At 43.6% G+C, this 16,048-nt stretch overlaps 1 protein-coding gene across 1 annotated transcript in view; it reads right to left on the bottom strand.

The window, feature by feature from the left end:
- Window positions 1–16,048, bottom strand: part of Adgre1 (adhesion G protein-coupled receptor E1) — a 126,456-nt gene that overhangs the window by 74,408 nt on the left and 36,000 nt on the right. The window contains exons 4-8 of the mRNA XM_021186488.2: window positions 10,058–10,204; window positions 9,446–9,601; window positions 9,241–9,360; window positions 2,489–2,635; window positions 965–1,114 (exon numbers count right to left, since the gene is read on the bottom strand). Coding sequence (XP_021042147.2) covers window positions 965–1,114; window positions 2,489–2,635; window positions 9,241–9,360; window positions 9,446–9,601; window positions 10,058–10,204 — 720 coding nt within the window. The remainder of the gene's footprint in view (window positions 1–964; window positions 1,115–2,488; window positions 2,636–9,240; window positions 9,361–9,445; window positions 9,602–10,057; window positions 10,205–16,048) is intronic.

The raw sequence follows: 16,048 nt of genomic DNA, 5'->3' as shown, positions 1-16,048 counted from the left end.
CCAGGGCCAAAAAGTGGGAGTGGGTGGGTAGGGGGGGAGTGTATTGGGGACTTTTTGGATAGCATTGGAAATGTAAATGAGGAAAATACCTAATTTAAAAAAAGAAAAAAGAAGGAAAACAGAATACTCACAGGAGCAAATATGGAGATAAAATGTAGAGGTAAAAGGTAGAGGTAAAAGGTAGTCCACTGTAAGCAAGGACAAATGAGACTGAAGGAAAAGCCATCCAGAGACTGTCCTACCTCATGATTCATCCCATATACAGTTACCAAACCCAGACACTATTGTGGATGCCAAGAAATGCATGCTGAAAGGAGCCTGATATAGCTGTCTCCTAAGAGGCCCTGCCAGAGCCTTACAAATACAGAGGTGGATGCTCACAGCCAACCATTAGACTGAGCACAGGGTCCCCAATAGAGAAGTTAGAGAAAGGACCAAAGGAGTTGAAAGGAATTGCAACCCCACAGGAAGAACAATATCAATCAATCAGTCCCTCAAGAGCTCCCAGTGACTAAGCCATCAACAAAGGAGTACACATGGCTCCAGCTGCATATGTTGCAGAGGATATCCTTGTCAGGCATCAATGGAAGAAGAGGTCCTTGGTCCTATGAAGGTTTGATAGATGCTCCAGTGTAGAGGAATAGAGGTCGGGGAGGTGGGAGTGGGTGGGTGAGTGAGTGGAGGAACACCCTCATGGAAGCAGGAGAAGGGATGATGGGATATGGGGTTTCTGGGAAGGGGGTAAACTGGGAAAGGGGGTAAGATTTGAAGTGTAAATAAAGAAAATATCCAATAAAAAAAAGAAGATATGCCAGCTGCTGTAGGCACAGTCCCTAGGGACACTAAATAAAACAGAAAAGGTAGTCCACTGTAAGCAAGGACAAATGGCAGTTGCTATAAGACATAATGTTTGAGATTAATTTACTAACCATTAATGAGTCCTCTACATAGCTGGGGACATTACCTGTACAATTCCCATCTGCCGGATGGCCAAGGGTCTGAAAAGTTGGCAAAGAGAATCCAGCTGGGCATGAGCAGCTGTAGGATCCCAGAGTGTTGATGCAAATGAAGGTGGGACCACAAAGAGTTGAATTTCTGGAGCACTCATCCACATCTAAACAGAATGTCAGAGTGAGACAGAACAATGACATGTGAACCAGGAAATTGTTAGCAGGTAAAGCTCTGGCTGTGACTAAATGCATTTCACATTATGGTATGGCCACAAGCTGGTAGAAACCAGGGAGTGGAATGTGGTGGCTTGAATAAGAATGACCTTCATAGACTCAGACATCTGGACACTTGGTCCCCAGTTAGTGGTGCTGTTTGGAGAGGTTCAGAAGAAACCTGCTGGAGGACTTGCTGGAGAAAGTGTGTCACTGATCGGGGTGGGGAAGTGTAGCAAGCTTTGAGAGTATATAGCTTCATCCTATTTTCTGTTTGCTTTCTCTGCTTGATATCTGTGTATGAGCTTTGTCTCTCAGCTTCCTGCTCCCGCTGTCATGTCTCCCACCCCTTGCCTTGCCTTCTACCTCTTGCCATGTTCTCACTCCATACTGAGCCCATCACTCTGAGCACATAGACTAAACTAACTCTGTCTTCCTCAAGGTGCCATTGGTTATGGTGTCCTTTTTTTCCACAGCTCAGAAAAATAACTAATACACTGTGGGGTTGTGAAGAAATGAAACCACATACACTTCACAGTACATATCCAATCCCAACACTCTCAAAATAAGGTGAGAGGCAGAGATAAGAGAATCTTCAGATTCCCATGGGCCAGGAAACCTGGTATACGCTGCAGTCAATAGTAAAGAGACCCTGTCTCCAACCAGGCAGGAGGCAAGGACTGACACACTGGCCTCTACACACATGCCATGGCATGCACACATGGAAGTGTGTTGCATCCCACACACTGAGGTCCTGAAAACCTGGCTAAGGTGGTGAGGGGATGAATAATGAATAGACACAGAGACGTGTGCAGAAAAGCTGAGGTTTGGTAAGCTATGCTCCCTCTGATGGAGTGGTACCACACAACAATCCAGAACCTCCATGAATTTGTTATCTACAGCACAGTGGGGGAGAGTTAGATAATCTTAGTAAGTAGGCAGCAGGCACCACAGCAGCAGAAATAAGAAAGACCCTGTCTCACTAGTGTGGAAGGCAAGAATTGACTCCTAAACGTTGTTCTCTGACCGAGACATATGCTCCAAGATGTGCACATGCCCACACTCATGGAAGGAAGAAGTAAGAGAGAGACAGGGAGAAGAGGAAAGGGAGGGAGGGAGAGAAGGAAACAGAGAGGGAGGGAAGGGGGAGGGAGGGAGGGAAAGAGAGAGAGGGAGGGAAAAGGAGAAGGGACAAGAGGGGAGGGAGGAATCTTGGCTTCAACTTTACAAATGAAAGTTTTAAACTCATCCTAAGTCCAAGGATGGACTTATCACCATCCTTTTAATAAATGTTATTTGAGTTACTGGTCAAAACCTCCACCTACCTTCACAAGATTCGTCCAGGCCCTGGAACATTGGCCCTCCTCCACTAGATTCAAGTCCTGAGTTGCACGTACAATAATAGCTTCCGAGAGTGTTGTGGCAGGTTGCATGTTCGGGGCAAACATCTCGAGTCACACATTCATCTTCATCTAAGGAGTTGGGGATAAAATTCAGGAGAATTACTATGTTCACAGCAGTCTAATTTATAATAGCCAGAAGCTGGAAAAACCCCAGATGTCCCTCAACAGAGGAATGGATACAGAAAATGTGGTACATTTACACAATGGAGTACTACTCAGCTATTAAAAANAATGAATTTATGAAATTCTTAGGCAAATGGATGGATCTGGAGGATATCATCCTGAGCGAGGTAACCCAATCACAAAAGAACTCACTGATAAGTGGATATTAGCCCAGAAACTAGAACACCCAAGATACAATTTGCAAAACACAAGAAAATCAAGAAGGAAGACCAATGCATGGATACTTCATTCCTCCTTAGAATAGCAAACAAAATACCCATGGAAGGAGTTACAGAGACAAAATTTGGAGCTTAGACGAAAGGATGGACCATCCAGAGACTGCCCCACCTGGGCGTCCATTCCATTATCAACCACCAAACCCAGACACTATTGCATATGCCAGCAAGATTTTGCTGAATGGACTCTGATATAGCAGTCTCTTGTGAGGCTATTCCAGTGCCTGGCAAATACAGAAGTGGATGCTCATTGTCATCTATTGGATGGAACACAGGGCCCCCAATGTAGGAGCTAGAGAAAGTACCCAAGAGCTGAACGGGTCTGCAACCCTATAGGTGGAACAGCAATATGAACTAACCAGTATCCCCAGAGCTTGTGTCTCTAGCTGCATATGTAGCAGAAAATGACCTAGTCAGCCATCATTGGGAAGAGAGGACCCCTTGGTCTTGCAAACTTTATATGCCCTAGTACAGGGGAATACCAGGGCCAAGAAGTGGGAGTGGGTGGGTAGGGAAGCAGGGCAGGGGGAGCGTATCAGGGACTTTTGGGATAGCATTTGAAATGTAAATGAAGAAAATATCTAATAAAAAAATTGAAAAAATGCAGGAGAATTCAAGTGAGGGAGTAAGAAGTGAAGAATACATACTGAAAATGCACTCTGTGTGCTAACTGGTAGCTGACAAGGTGAAGGCTTTCCCAGTACACATGCGTTCTCTTTTTTCCTTGGCAATATAGTAAAAATGGCTATCTTGCCGAAAGCAATCTACAGAGTCAGTGCAATCCCCATCAAAATTCTTCAGAAGGTTAAAAAAAAGCAATTCCCAAATTCATTTGGAATAACAAAAAACTCAGGATAGTGAAAACTATTCTCAACAATAAAAGAACTTCTGGGGGAATAAGCATTGGGGACTTTAAGCTGTACTACAGAGCAATAGTGGGAAAAAAACTGCATAGTATTGGTACAGTGACAGTCAGGTAGATCAATAGAATAATAGAATTGAAGACCCAGAAATGAACCCACACAGCTTCCTTCACTTCATCTTTGACAAAGGAGCTGAAACCATCCAGTAGGGAAAAAAAAAAAAAAGACAGCATTTTCAACAAATGGTGCTGGTTCAGCTGGTGGTTAGCATGAAGAAGAATGCAAATTGATCCATTCTTACCTCCTTGTACAAAACTCAAGTCCAAGTGGATCAAAGACCTACATATAAAACCAGATACACTGAAACTAATAGAAAAGAAAGGGCAAAAGAGCCTTGAACACATGGACACAGGGGGGAAAGTTCCTGAACAGAACACCAATAGCTTAATGCTCTAAGATCACGAATTGACAAATGGGACCTCATAAAATTGCAAAGATTCTGTAAGGCAAAGGACACTGTCAATAGGACAAAATGGTAACCAACAGATTGGGAAAAGATCTTTACCAACCCTACATCCAATAGATGGCTAATATCCAGTATATACAAAGAGCTCAAGAAATTAGACTTCAGAGAGCCAAATAACCCTATTAAAAATGGGGAACAGAGCTAAACAGAATTCTCAATTGAGGAAACTCAAATGACCAAGAAGCACCTAAAGAAATGTTCAACACCCTTAGTCATCAGGGAAATGCAAATCAAAACAACCTTGAGATTCCACCTCACACCAGTCAGAATGGCTAAGATCAAAAACTCAGGTGACATCAGATGCTGGTGAGGATGTGGAGAAAGAGGAACACTCCTCCATTGTTGGTGGGATTGCAAGTTTGTACAACCACTCTGGAAATAAGTTTGTCAGTTCCTCAGAAAATTGGACATAGTACTACCTGAGGACCCAGATATATCATTCCTGGGCATACACCCAGAAGATGCTTCAACATGTAATAAGAACACATGTTCCACTATGTTCATAGCAGCCACATAGATATATATATAGATATATAGATATAGATATATAGCCAGAAGCTGGAAACAATCCAGATGTCCTTTCACAGAGGAATGGATCCAGAAAATGTGGTACAGTTACACAATGGAGTACTATTCAGCTATTAAAAATGATGAATTCATGAAATTCTGAGGCAATAGGATGGAACTAGAAAATATCATCCTGAGTGAGGTAACCCAATCACAAAAGACCACACATGGTATCCACTCACTGATAAGTGGATAGTAGACCAGAAGCTCAGAATATCCAAGATACAATTCATAGACCACATGAAGATCAATAAGAAGGAAGACCAAAGTGTGGATACTTCAGTCCTTCTTAGAAGGGGGAACAAAATACCCATGAGAGGAGACAGTGAAACAAATTGTGGAGCAGATACTGAAGGAAAGGCCATCCAGAGACTGCCCCACCTGGGAATCCATCCTATATACAGTCACCAAACCCAGACACTATTGTGGATGTCAACAAGTGCTTGCTGACAGGAGCCTGATATAGCTGTCTCCTGAGAGACCCTGCCAGAGCCTTACTAATAAAGAGGCGGGTGCTTTCAGCCATCCATTGGACTGAGCACAAGGTCCCCAATGGAGGAACTAAAGAAAGGATACAAGGAGCGGAAGGGACTTGCAGCCCCATAGGAGGAACAACAATATGAACCAACCAGTACCACCAGAGTGTCCAAGGACTAAACCACCAACCAAAGAGTATACATGGAGGGACCCATGGCTCCAGCCACATATATAGCAGTGAATGACCTTGTCAGACACCAATGGTAGGAGAGGCCCTTGGTCCCGTGAAGACTCGATGCCCCATAGTAGGGGAATGCCAGGACAGGGAAGCAGGAGTGGATGGGTTGGTGAGCAGGGGAAGGAGGGTGGGATAGGGGGTTTTCAGAGGAGAAACCAGGAAAAGGGATAACATTTGAAATGTAAATAAAGAAAATATCTATTTAAAAAGAACAACAAAAAGTGTGGGAAGAGACAGAAGGGAGAACTAGAGGGCCAAGAGAATGAATGGAAAACAGCAACTGAAAAGAGTATTTGTGGAGGTCATCTCTAGGACATGCTAGAGACCCAGGATGGGAAGACTCCCAGGAATCTATGGGATTGACCTTAGCTAAGCCTTCTAAGTGTGGGGATATGGAATCTGAAGTAACCACCTCATGTAGCCAGGCAGGATCCCCGGGGTAGGGATAAGGGTACACACCCACCCATAAAACGTTTGACCCCAAATTTGTCCTGTCTAAAGAAATTCAGGGACAAAGATGGAGCAGAGAGTGAGGGAATGACCAACCAATAACTGGTTCATGGAGACGTATCCCAAGGGCAAGCACCAATCCTTGACACTATGGAGATACTCTTACTTTTTCAGACAGGAGCCTAGTATAACTGTCTTCTGAGAGGCTCCTCCTAGTACCTGACTAAAACAGATACAGAGGCCCACAGCCAAATATTAGATGGATCTCAGGGAGTCTTATGGAAGAGTTGGGGGGAGGATTAAGGGCCTCAGAAGGGATAGGGGTTCCACAAGAAGACCAACAGAGTCAACTAACCTGGATCCTTAGGGACGCTCAGAGACTGAGCTACCAATCAAAGAACATAAATGGGCTGGACCTAGACCCTCTGCAAGTTTGTAGCAGATGTACAGTTCTGTCTTCATGTGGTCCCCCAACAACTGGAGTTGGGGGAGGGCTGTTTCTAAAGCTGTTGCCTGTCTGTGGATCACATTCTCTAAATGGGACTGCCTTGTATAGCAAAATCTGGAGAGGATGCACCTAGCCCTGCAAAGACTTGATGTGACAGGCTGAAAGGATACCTTCTCAGAGGAGAAGGGGAAGGAGGGATACAGGATGGACCATGTGAAAGGGAAAACAGGAGAAGGGAGCAGCAACTGAAATGTAAAGGGAATAAATAAATTAATTAATGGAGAAAAACAAAAGTCTCAAGGGACAGCACATGCTGGCAAGGATGTGGAGCAAGGGGAACACTCCTCCATTGCTGGTGGAAATACAAACATGTACTTCTACAATGTGGTGGTTTCTCAGAAAAGTAGGAATAGTTCTACCTCAAAAAACAGCTATACCACTCTTAGGCATATATTCAAAATATCCTCCACTGTCCCTAAAGGAAATTTACACAACTATGTACATATCAACATTATTTGCAATAGTCAATGTAGCTGTAGTTGATTAATCCACTCTAATCTCTCCAGCAGTGTTCCTCACTACCTGCCCCAATGTTTGGCTTCTCGAATGAAAGACACACACACACACACACACATAGACTTATATTTAATATGCCTTAATTAGCTCAATGGCTGGGCTACTTTATCTTCCACGTTGCTAGCATACTTTCCTCTCCAGTATTCCTAAATTATTACTTACTAAAACCTATATTCCATCCTAGCTGCCCCATACCCAGGCATGTAGTCCTCCTAAACTCTTACATGTTGGCTGTCTCTCTGTTCTACATTTCTCAGGCCAAGTCCCACCTCTGCCTCCCTGCCCAGCCACTGCCCACTGGCAACTTTATTTACCAATCAAAGCCAACTGGGTTCAGGGACCCTCAGCATCTTACATACAGACATGTAGATTCCTGTGTGGTTTTAGAAACCCAAATAACATAATGCAAACGTTAAACTAAATCCACAGCAGCCAGAAACTGGAAACAATCAGATAGTCCTCAACTGAAGAATGGATAAAGAAAATGTGACTCATTTACACAATGGAATACTACTCAGCTATTAAAAACAAAGACATCATGAATTTTGCAGACAAATCAATGAAACTAGAAAACTTTATCCTGAGTGAGGTAACACAGACCCAAAAAGATATGTGTGGTATGTTCTCTCTTACAAGTGAATATTAGCCATAAAGTACAGGATAACCATGCTACAATCCACAGACCCAAAGAAGCCAAATAACAAGGAAGGCCCACGGGAGGATGCTTGAATCTTTCTCAAAAGAGGAAATAAAATAGACATTAGAAATGTATGGAGGAAGGAACTGGCTTGAAGAGGTGATGGCAAGGAGAACAGAGCGGGGGTATCAGGTGTAGAGAGAGAGAAAGGAAATCAGGGGCGGTGGTGGCACACACATTTAATCCCAGTGCTTGGGAGGCAGAGGCAAGCAGATTTCTGAGTTTGAGCCCAGCCTGGTCTACAAAGTGAGTTCCAGAGAAACCCTGTCTAGAAAAAAAACAAAAAAAAAAAAAAAAAAAAAAAAAAAAAAAAAAAAAAAAAAGCAAAAGAAAGAAAGAAAGAAAGAAAGAAAAAGAAAAAGAAAAAGAAAAAGAAAAAGAAAAAGAAAAAGAAAAAGAAAAAGAAAAAAAAAGAAAAAGGAAATCAATAGTAGGAAGAGGGAGGCTTTCTTTAAGATGTACCAGAGACCTGAGACAGGGGGAGGCCCTAGGAAGTCTATGGGGATAACTCTAGCTGAGACTACTAAGCATTGGGGGATATGGAGTCTGAAGAAGCAACATCCTGTAGTCAAGAGGACTCCCAGTGGAGAGATAAGTACAGCAACCCACCCACAAAACCTTCAACCCATGATGTGCCCTGCCTACAAGATGTGAAGGGACAAAGATACATTGGAGACAGAGAAAGTGACCAACCAATGACTGGCTCAAATTGAGATCCATCCCATTGGCAAGAACCAATCCCTAACTCTCGTAATGATACTCTGCTATACTTACACACAGGAGCCTAGCATAAACTGCCCTTTGAGGTGCTCCACCAAGCAGCAAATGGAAACAATTGCAGAGATCCACATCCAAACATTAAATGGAACTCTGGGAGTCTTATGGAAGAGTTAGGTGGAAGATTGAGGGACCTGAAAGGGACAGGTACTCTACAGGAAGAACCAACAGAGTCAACTAACCTGGACTCTTGGGGGCTCCCAGAGACTGAATCACCAACCAAAGATGGCTTGGTCCTACACACACACACACACACACACACACACACACACACACACACACACATAGCAGTTGTATAGCTTAGTCTTCCTGTAGATCCCCTAAAATTTTTAGCAGGGACTGTTCCTGCCTCTGTTGCCTACCACTGAATCCCCTTCCCCTAGCTGGACTGCCTTGTTAGGCTTCAGTAGGAGAGAATGTACCAAATCCTGAAGTGTGACTTGATGTGCCAGGTTGGGGTGATACACAAGTTGGGCCTCTGCCTCCTCAGAGAAGAAGATGGTGGAATAGAGGGAGGAGCTGTGTAAGAGAATGACTGGGAGGATAGAGGAACTGATATTGGGATATAAATTAAATAAATAAATAAATAAATAAATAAATAAATAAATAAATAAATAAGAAAAAAATGAAAAATTGCAAGGACCAGGTGTTGCAAACCTTCACAAATGGAGCCATTCAAGACAAAGCCTGGTTGGCAGGTACAGCTGTAGCTTCCCACAGAGTTAGAGCAGTTGGAATACTTAGGGCAGATCCCAGTTGTCAGGCACTCATCAACATCTGCAGGGCAACAAAAGAGAGTGAGTGAACTATGTGCTGTGTGCTGACCACCAAAGACCCCTGGCAGAGAGCCTGAGGATATTACCTGCGCAGAGAAAATGATCCGAACTTCCCAGAATCCAGTCTTTCCCAGTGGAAGAAGAGAAGCCACTAAGACAGCTGCACCTGGCTCTCCCCAGGATATTGGTGCAGACTGAGTTAGGACCACAAGGTGAGTCACTTTGAAGACATTCGTTAACATCTGAGCAAAGAAAGGGGCTGGAGTGACAAACTGCCCTTGTTCTGAAACTAATATGAGCCTCCTTCTGTGAGCTCATTATCTGGTGAATTTGGTGGGGTTTAGGGCCTCTCTGTTTAAATCTAAGCAGTCTTATAATTATGGTTCCAAGTTCATAAAAGTGGGTTGCTAAGTCAAACACCACTGACATCCTATCAAACACAAGCAGGTTTTGATAGAATATGAACACTTGTGTAGTGATTTCTTCTGAACTGCAGCATTCCCTTCTGAGGGAGGAAGTGACTCCTAAGAATAAGGAACTCAAAACACCTTAAACATCAGATTCACAAGGTTCCTTCCCTTGGACATATGATTAATACACAATTAAGCTGCCTGAGTGTGATGTAGAGATAATTTCTTCAGTAGTGAGAGTAGATGTTTATTCATGTCTCCCCAGGAAGCCATACAACATAAACTCACCTTGACATTCCACTCCTGGGCCTTGAAAGTTGGTTTGCCCATTGCTGGACAGGAAGCCTCGTTTACAGGTGCAATAATAACTGTCTGTGGTGTCAGTGCAGGTGGCATAAGCTGGGCAAGTGGTAGTATCTTGACACTCATTCACACCTAGTTAGAATGCAGAGAGCATATGGATGTGTGTAAAATACTGGAATAGTGCTTTCAAGGAGTCACAAAAAGGAATGGAGGAGTCACACCCTAGAGTCTCCTGCCTATGAAGAAGATCTTATACATGTCTTGGCCATGTGAGAAACAAAGGTAAATAGATGGAGTAACTGGTTTTTAGAAGAACAGCCTAGAGACAAGCATTCTTGCCCCTGGACTGAGTCCTCCAAAGTAAGTGTCTTAACCACAAACCAAAGAACATACATGGACTGGACCTAGTCCTGCTGCATCTATGTTGCAGATGTGCACCATGGTCTTCATGTGAGTTGTAAACTGGAGTAGGGGGTTATCTCAAAAGTTGTTGTCTATGCATGCTATATGTTCTTCTAGCTGGGCTAATTTGTCTGGCCTCAGTGGAAGAGGATGCCTCTAGCCTCACAGAGACTTTATGTGCTATAGTTGGGGAAACCCAAGGGATTCCCTTAAGCTCAGAGGAGAAGGAAAAGGGGATGGGAATGGGAATGGGAATGGGGGAAGAATTGTGGGAGGAGGTGACCAGGAGGGGGGCAGATGTAAAGTCAAATAAATAAATAAATAAATAAATAAATAAATAAATAAATCTATTAAGAACTGAACAACAGAAACTCCACAGCCAGTCCCAGAGCACCCAGAGAAAAGCCCATTCCCAGGCACTCTCACATGCCCTGGATCATAGGAGCAGAAGTGAGAAGGACACAACATCTGCCCCAATACCAGGAGTAACTGGGACCAGCTGGACCCAGGCACGAAAGAACTCCACATGACCAGTGGAATGGGTTCCTTCTGGTATGAGCTGGTGCCATGAGCAGACCTTGGGCACAAACTCCACAGTCAGTTGCACAAGACCCAGAGGAAGCTCCACTCCCAGGCACTCTAACACACCCAAAGAATCAGAGGTGCCCTGAGCAGACCTTGGGCACTAAATCTGCAGCCAGTCCTACAACACCCAGAAGAAGCTCAACTCTCAGGTGCTCTAACATGCCCAGGACCACAGGATCACAGGAGCTTGGTCACACCAGGACCTCTGGGTCCCAGAAGCAACTTGACTCCCAGGAGCTCTGACACACCAAGGATCTCAGGATCACAGCATCCCAGAATCACAGGGTCACAGAGATAGCTGAACACTGAGGAGTTCTGATACAACCCAAAACACAGGAAGGACAGGCTCCAGTCAGACATAGCGAGGAGAGGTAGCACTAGTGATAATCAGATGGCATGAAGCAAGCATAAGAAAATAAACAACAGAAACCAAGGTTACTTGGCATAATCAGAACCCAATTCTCCCACCATAGCAAGTTCTAGATACACCATCAACCAGAAAAGCGAGATTCGGATCTAAAATTGCTTCTCATGATAATGATAGAGAACTTTAAGAAGGACATAAATAACTCCCTTTTAAAAATACAGGAGAACAGAAGTAAGACAGCTAGAAGCCCTTAAAGAGGAACCATAAAAACCCCTTACAGAATTACAGGGGAACACAATCAAACAGGTGAAGGGAATGAACAAAACCATTCAAGATCTAAAAATGGAAATAAAAACAATAAATCACAAAGGGAGACAACCCTGGACATAGAAAACCTAGGAATGAGATCAGGAGTCATAGATGCAAGTATCACCAACAGAATACAAGAGATAGAAGAGAGAATCTCAGGTGCACAAGATATCATAGAAAACATTGACACAACAGGCAAAGAAATGCAAAAGGCAAAAAGATCCTAACCCAAAACATCCAGAAAATCTAGGACACAATGAGAAGACTAAACCTAAGAATAATAGGTATAGAAGAGAGCAAAGATTCCCAATTTAAAGGGCCAGTAAATATCTTCAACAAAATTATAGAAGAAAACTTCCCTCACCTAAAGAAATAGATACCCATGAACATACAAGAAGCCTTCAGAATTCCAAATAGATTGAACCAGAAAAGAAATTCCTCCTGTCACATAATAGTCAAAACACCGAATTCACTAAGCAAAGAAAGAATATTAGATGCAGTAAGGGAAAAGGTCAAGTAACATATAAAGGCAGACCTATCAGAATTACACCATACTTCTCACCAGAGACTATGAAAGCTAGAAGATCCTGGGCAGATCTCATACAGATCCTAAGAGAACACAAATGCCAGCCCAGGCTCCTATACCCATCAAAATTCTCAATTACCATAGATGGAGAAACCAAGATATTCCATGACAAAAACTAATTTACACAGTATCTTTCAATAAATCCAACCCTACAAAAAATAATAGATGGAAAATGCCAACACTAGGAGGGAAACTACACCCTAGAAAAAGCAAGAAAGTAATCTTTCAACAAACCCAAGATAGCCACACAAACATAATTCAACATCTAACAAAAAGGGGGGGGGGAACAACAATCACTTTTCCTTAATATCTCTTAACATCAATGGATTTATACATAAAGAGGACCCAGCATTTTGCTGCATACAGGAAATGCACCTCCGTGACAAAGACAGACACTACATCAGAATAAAAAGTTGGAAAATAATTTTCCAAGCAAATGGTCCCAAAACAAGCTGGAGTAGCCATTCTAATATCAAATATCATCAACTTTCAAACAAAAGTTATCAAAAAGATAAGAAAGAACACTTCATAAACATCAAAGGAAAAATCTACCAAGATGAACTCTCATTTCTGAACATCTATGCTCCAAATGCAAGGGCACCCACGTTAATAAAATAAACTTTACTGAAGCTCAAAGCACACATCGCACCCCACACAATAATAGTGGGAGACTTCAACACCCCCACTCTCAGCAATGGACAGATCATGGAAACAGAAACTAAACAGGGACACAGTGAAACTAACAGAAGTTATGAAGCCATATAATTGGTCATAAATCAGGCCTCAGTAGATACAAGAAGATTGAAATAATCCCATGCATCCTATCAGATCACCACGGACTAAGGCTGGTCTTAAATACCAACAAAAACAATGAAAAGCACACATACACACAGAGGCTGGACAACACTTTACTCAATGATAACTTGGTCAAGGAAGAAATAAAAAAAGAAATTAAAGGCTTGTCAGAATTTAATGAAAATGAAGGTACAACGTGCCCAAACTTATGGGACACAATGAAAGCAGTGCTAAGAGGAAAACTCATAGCTCTGAGTGCCTCCAAAAAGAAAATGGAGGGCTGGTGAGATGGCTCAGTGGGTAAGAGCACCCAACTGCTCTTCCAAAGGTCCGGAGTTCAAATCAAAGCAACCACATGGTGGCTCACAACCATCCGTAACAAGATCTGACTCCCTCATCTGGAGTGTCTGAAGACAACTACAGTGTACTTACATATAATAAATAAATAAATCTTTTAAAAAAATTTTTAAAAAAAAGAAAAAAAAAGAAAATGGAGATAGAGCATACACTAGCAGCTTAAAAGTACACCTGAAAGCTCTGGAACAAAAATAAGCAAATACACACAAGAGGAGGAGGCAGCAGGAAATAATCAAATTCAGGGTTGAAACAACCAAGTAGAAACAAAAAGAACTATACAAAGAATCAATAAAACCAGGAGTTGGTTCTTTGAGAAATTCAACAAGATAGATAAATCCTTAGCCAGACTAATCAGAAGGCACAGAGACAGTATCCAAATTAATAAAATCAGAAATGAAAAGGTAGATATAACAACAAATTACATCTTAAAATAATTATTCTGTTTGTTGAATATTAACAGTTGAAAATATTAAAATCATGTTCTATAAACATCATGGAAATATTATTGATAGTTTTTCTCACTGTGCTTGAAATTAGCATTTTCTTAATGTTTAACTTCAAAGAGTTTTTGCTATTTTGAAATGTTTAAAATATATTTACTGATAAAATAATGTCTCTCGTAGAAAGACTGATAATCTTTTTGTTAGGCAATGTATAAATAAATAAATAAATAAATAAATAAATAAATAAATGGGACAAATCAGCCCTCCAGTCCACAACTGTACCCAGAGGAGAATCAGCTCCTCCAGCCCCCCTCAACAACATGCAGAGAAAGCTTGACTCCTAGGAGATCTGTCAAAACCAGGCTCACAGGGACATACCCCCATCACAATACCTAGCCTAAATGAGACCTCCATGGGGTCCAGCAGAGGCAGGACCTATCCACCCTGCAAAAGACACATTTTGCTTCTGGCCTGCAATTCTGCCTTGGCAGAGGCAGGGTTCCAGACCCACTCCCATACCCAGAGACATCTTGACTTGAGGAATTCCATCACAACCAGGCTCACAGGAGGTACAGGGTCCTGTCAGTAACAGCAAGGCCAGTTAACACTGGAGATAACCAGATGGTGAGAGGCAAGCTCAAGAACATAACCAACAGAAACTATGACACTTGGCACCACCAGAACCCAGTTCTCCATCAGAGCAAACCCTGGATACCCTAACACACCTGAAAAGCAAGATTCTGACCTAAAACCCCATCTCTTGACAATGATAGAACACCTTAAGGAGGACATAATAACTGCTTTGAAGAAATAAAGAAGAATGCTGGTAAACAGATAGAAGCCCTGAAAGAGGAAACACATAAATTCCTTAAAGAAAAACAGAAAACGACCCGCCAGCTACCCACGACACCCGCCACGGGATCTTAAGACTTCTGGTGAGTGGAACACAGTGTCTGCTCCAATCCAATCACGCTGGACATGAGACTGCATTAGTTAGGGAAGCAGAAAACCCGGCCTGAGTATGGGCACAAGCCCCTTCCAGTCCGACCAGCACCAGGGTAGCTAGGGCACAGAGTCAGCTGACACCCGCCAGCTACTCACAACACCAGCCATGGGATCTTAAGACTTCAGGTGATCCGGCCACCCTCCCAGCCAGAGGACAGGTCTCTGCCTGGCCGGGAGCCCTTTGCCTCAGGATCAGCGGAAGCCATCTTGGTTCCAGGACTCTGCTGAACTTAGTCTGCACAGGTGAGAGTGTGCACAACAGAAGCTGACAGCTTCTGGGATAGGCAGGAGCCACAGAGCCTCTGAGGCAGCAGCCTTTTCGTGCTCCAGACATCCAGCCACCCTCCCAGCCAGAGGACAGGTGTCCGCCCGGCCTGGGAGCTCTTTGCCTCAGGAGCGGCGGAAGCCATCTTAGTTCCAGGACTCCGCCAAACTTAGGAACTTAGTCTGCACAGGTGAGAGTGTGCACCACAGAAGCTGACAGCTTCTGGGATGGGCGGGAGTCACAGAGCCTCTGGGGCAGCACCCTTTTCAGGCTCAAGACATCCGGCCACCCTCCAGGCCAGAGGACAGGTGTCTGCCCGGCCCAGAAGCCCTTTGCCTCAGGATCGGCGGAGGCCATCTTGGTTCCGAGACTCCGCTGAACTTAGTCTGCACACGTGAGAGTGTGCACCACAGAAGCTGATAGCTTCTGGGACAGGCGGAAGCCACAGAGCTACTGAGGCAGCACCCTTTTCGGGCCCCAGACATCTGGCCACCTTCCTGGCCAGAGGACAGGTGTACACCTGGCCTGGGAGGCTTTTGCCTCTAGATTGGCGGTAGCCATCCTGGTTCTGGGACTCCACCAAACATAGTCTGCACAGGTGAGAGTGTGCACCACACAAGCTGAAGCTTCTGTGACCTGACAAAGCAACACAGCTTCTGGGATAGGTCCTGTTTTGGGCCTTCAGCTTCAGCCAGGAGGAGGTCCAAACACCAGATATCTGTGCACCTTCCCTGTAAGAGGAGAGCTTGCCTGCAGAGAGTGCTCTGACCACTGAAACTCAGAGGAGAGAGCCTGTCTCCAAGGTCTGCTGATAGAGGCTAACAGAATCACCAGAAGAACAATCTCTAAACAAAGACAACTA

This window comes from Mus caroli, chromosome 17, assembly GCF_900094665.2.
Source record: "Mus caroli chromosome 17, CAROLI_EIJ_v1.1, whole genome shotgun sequence".
Classification (NCBI taxonomy): domain Eukaryota; kingdom Metazoa; phylum Chordata; class Mammalia; order Rodentia; family Muridae; genus Mus; species Mus caroli.
This window is presented reverse-complemented; position numbering and strand designations above follow the sequence as displayed.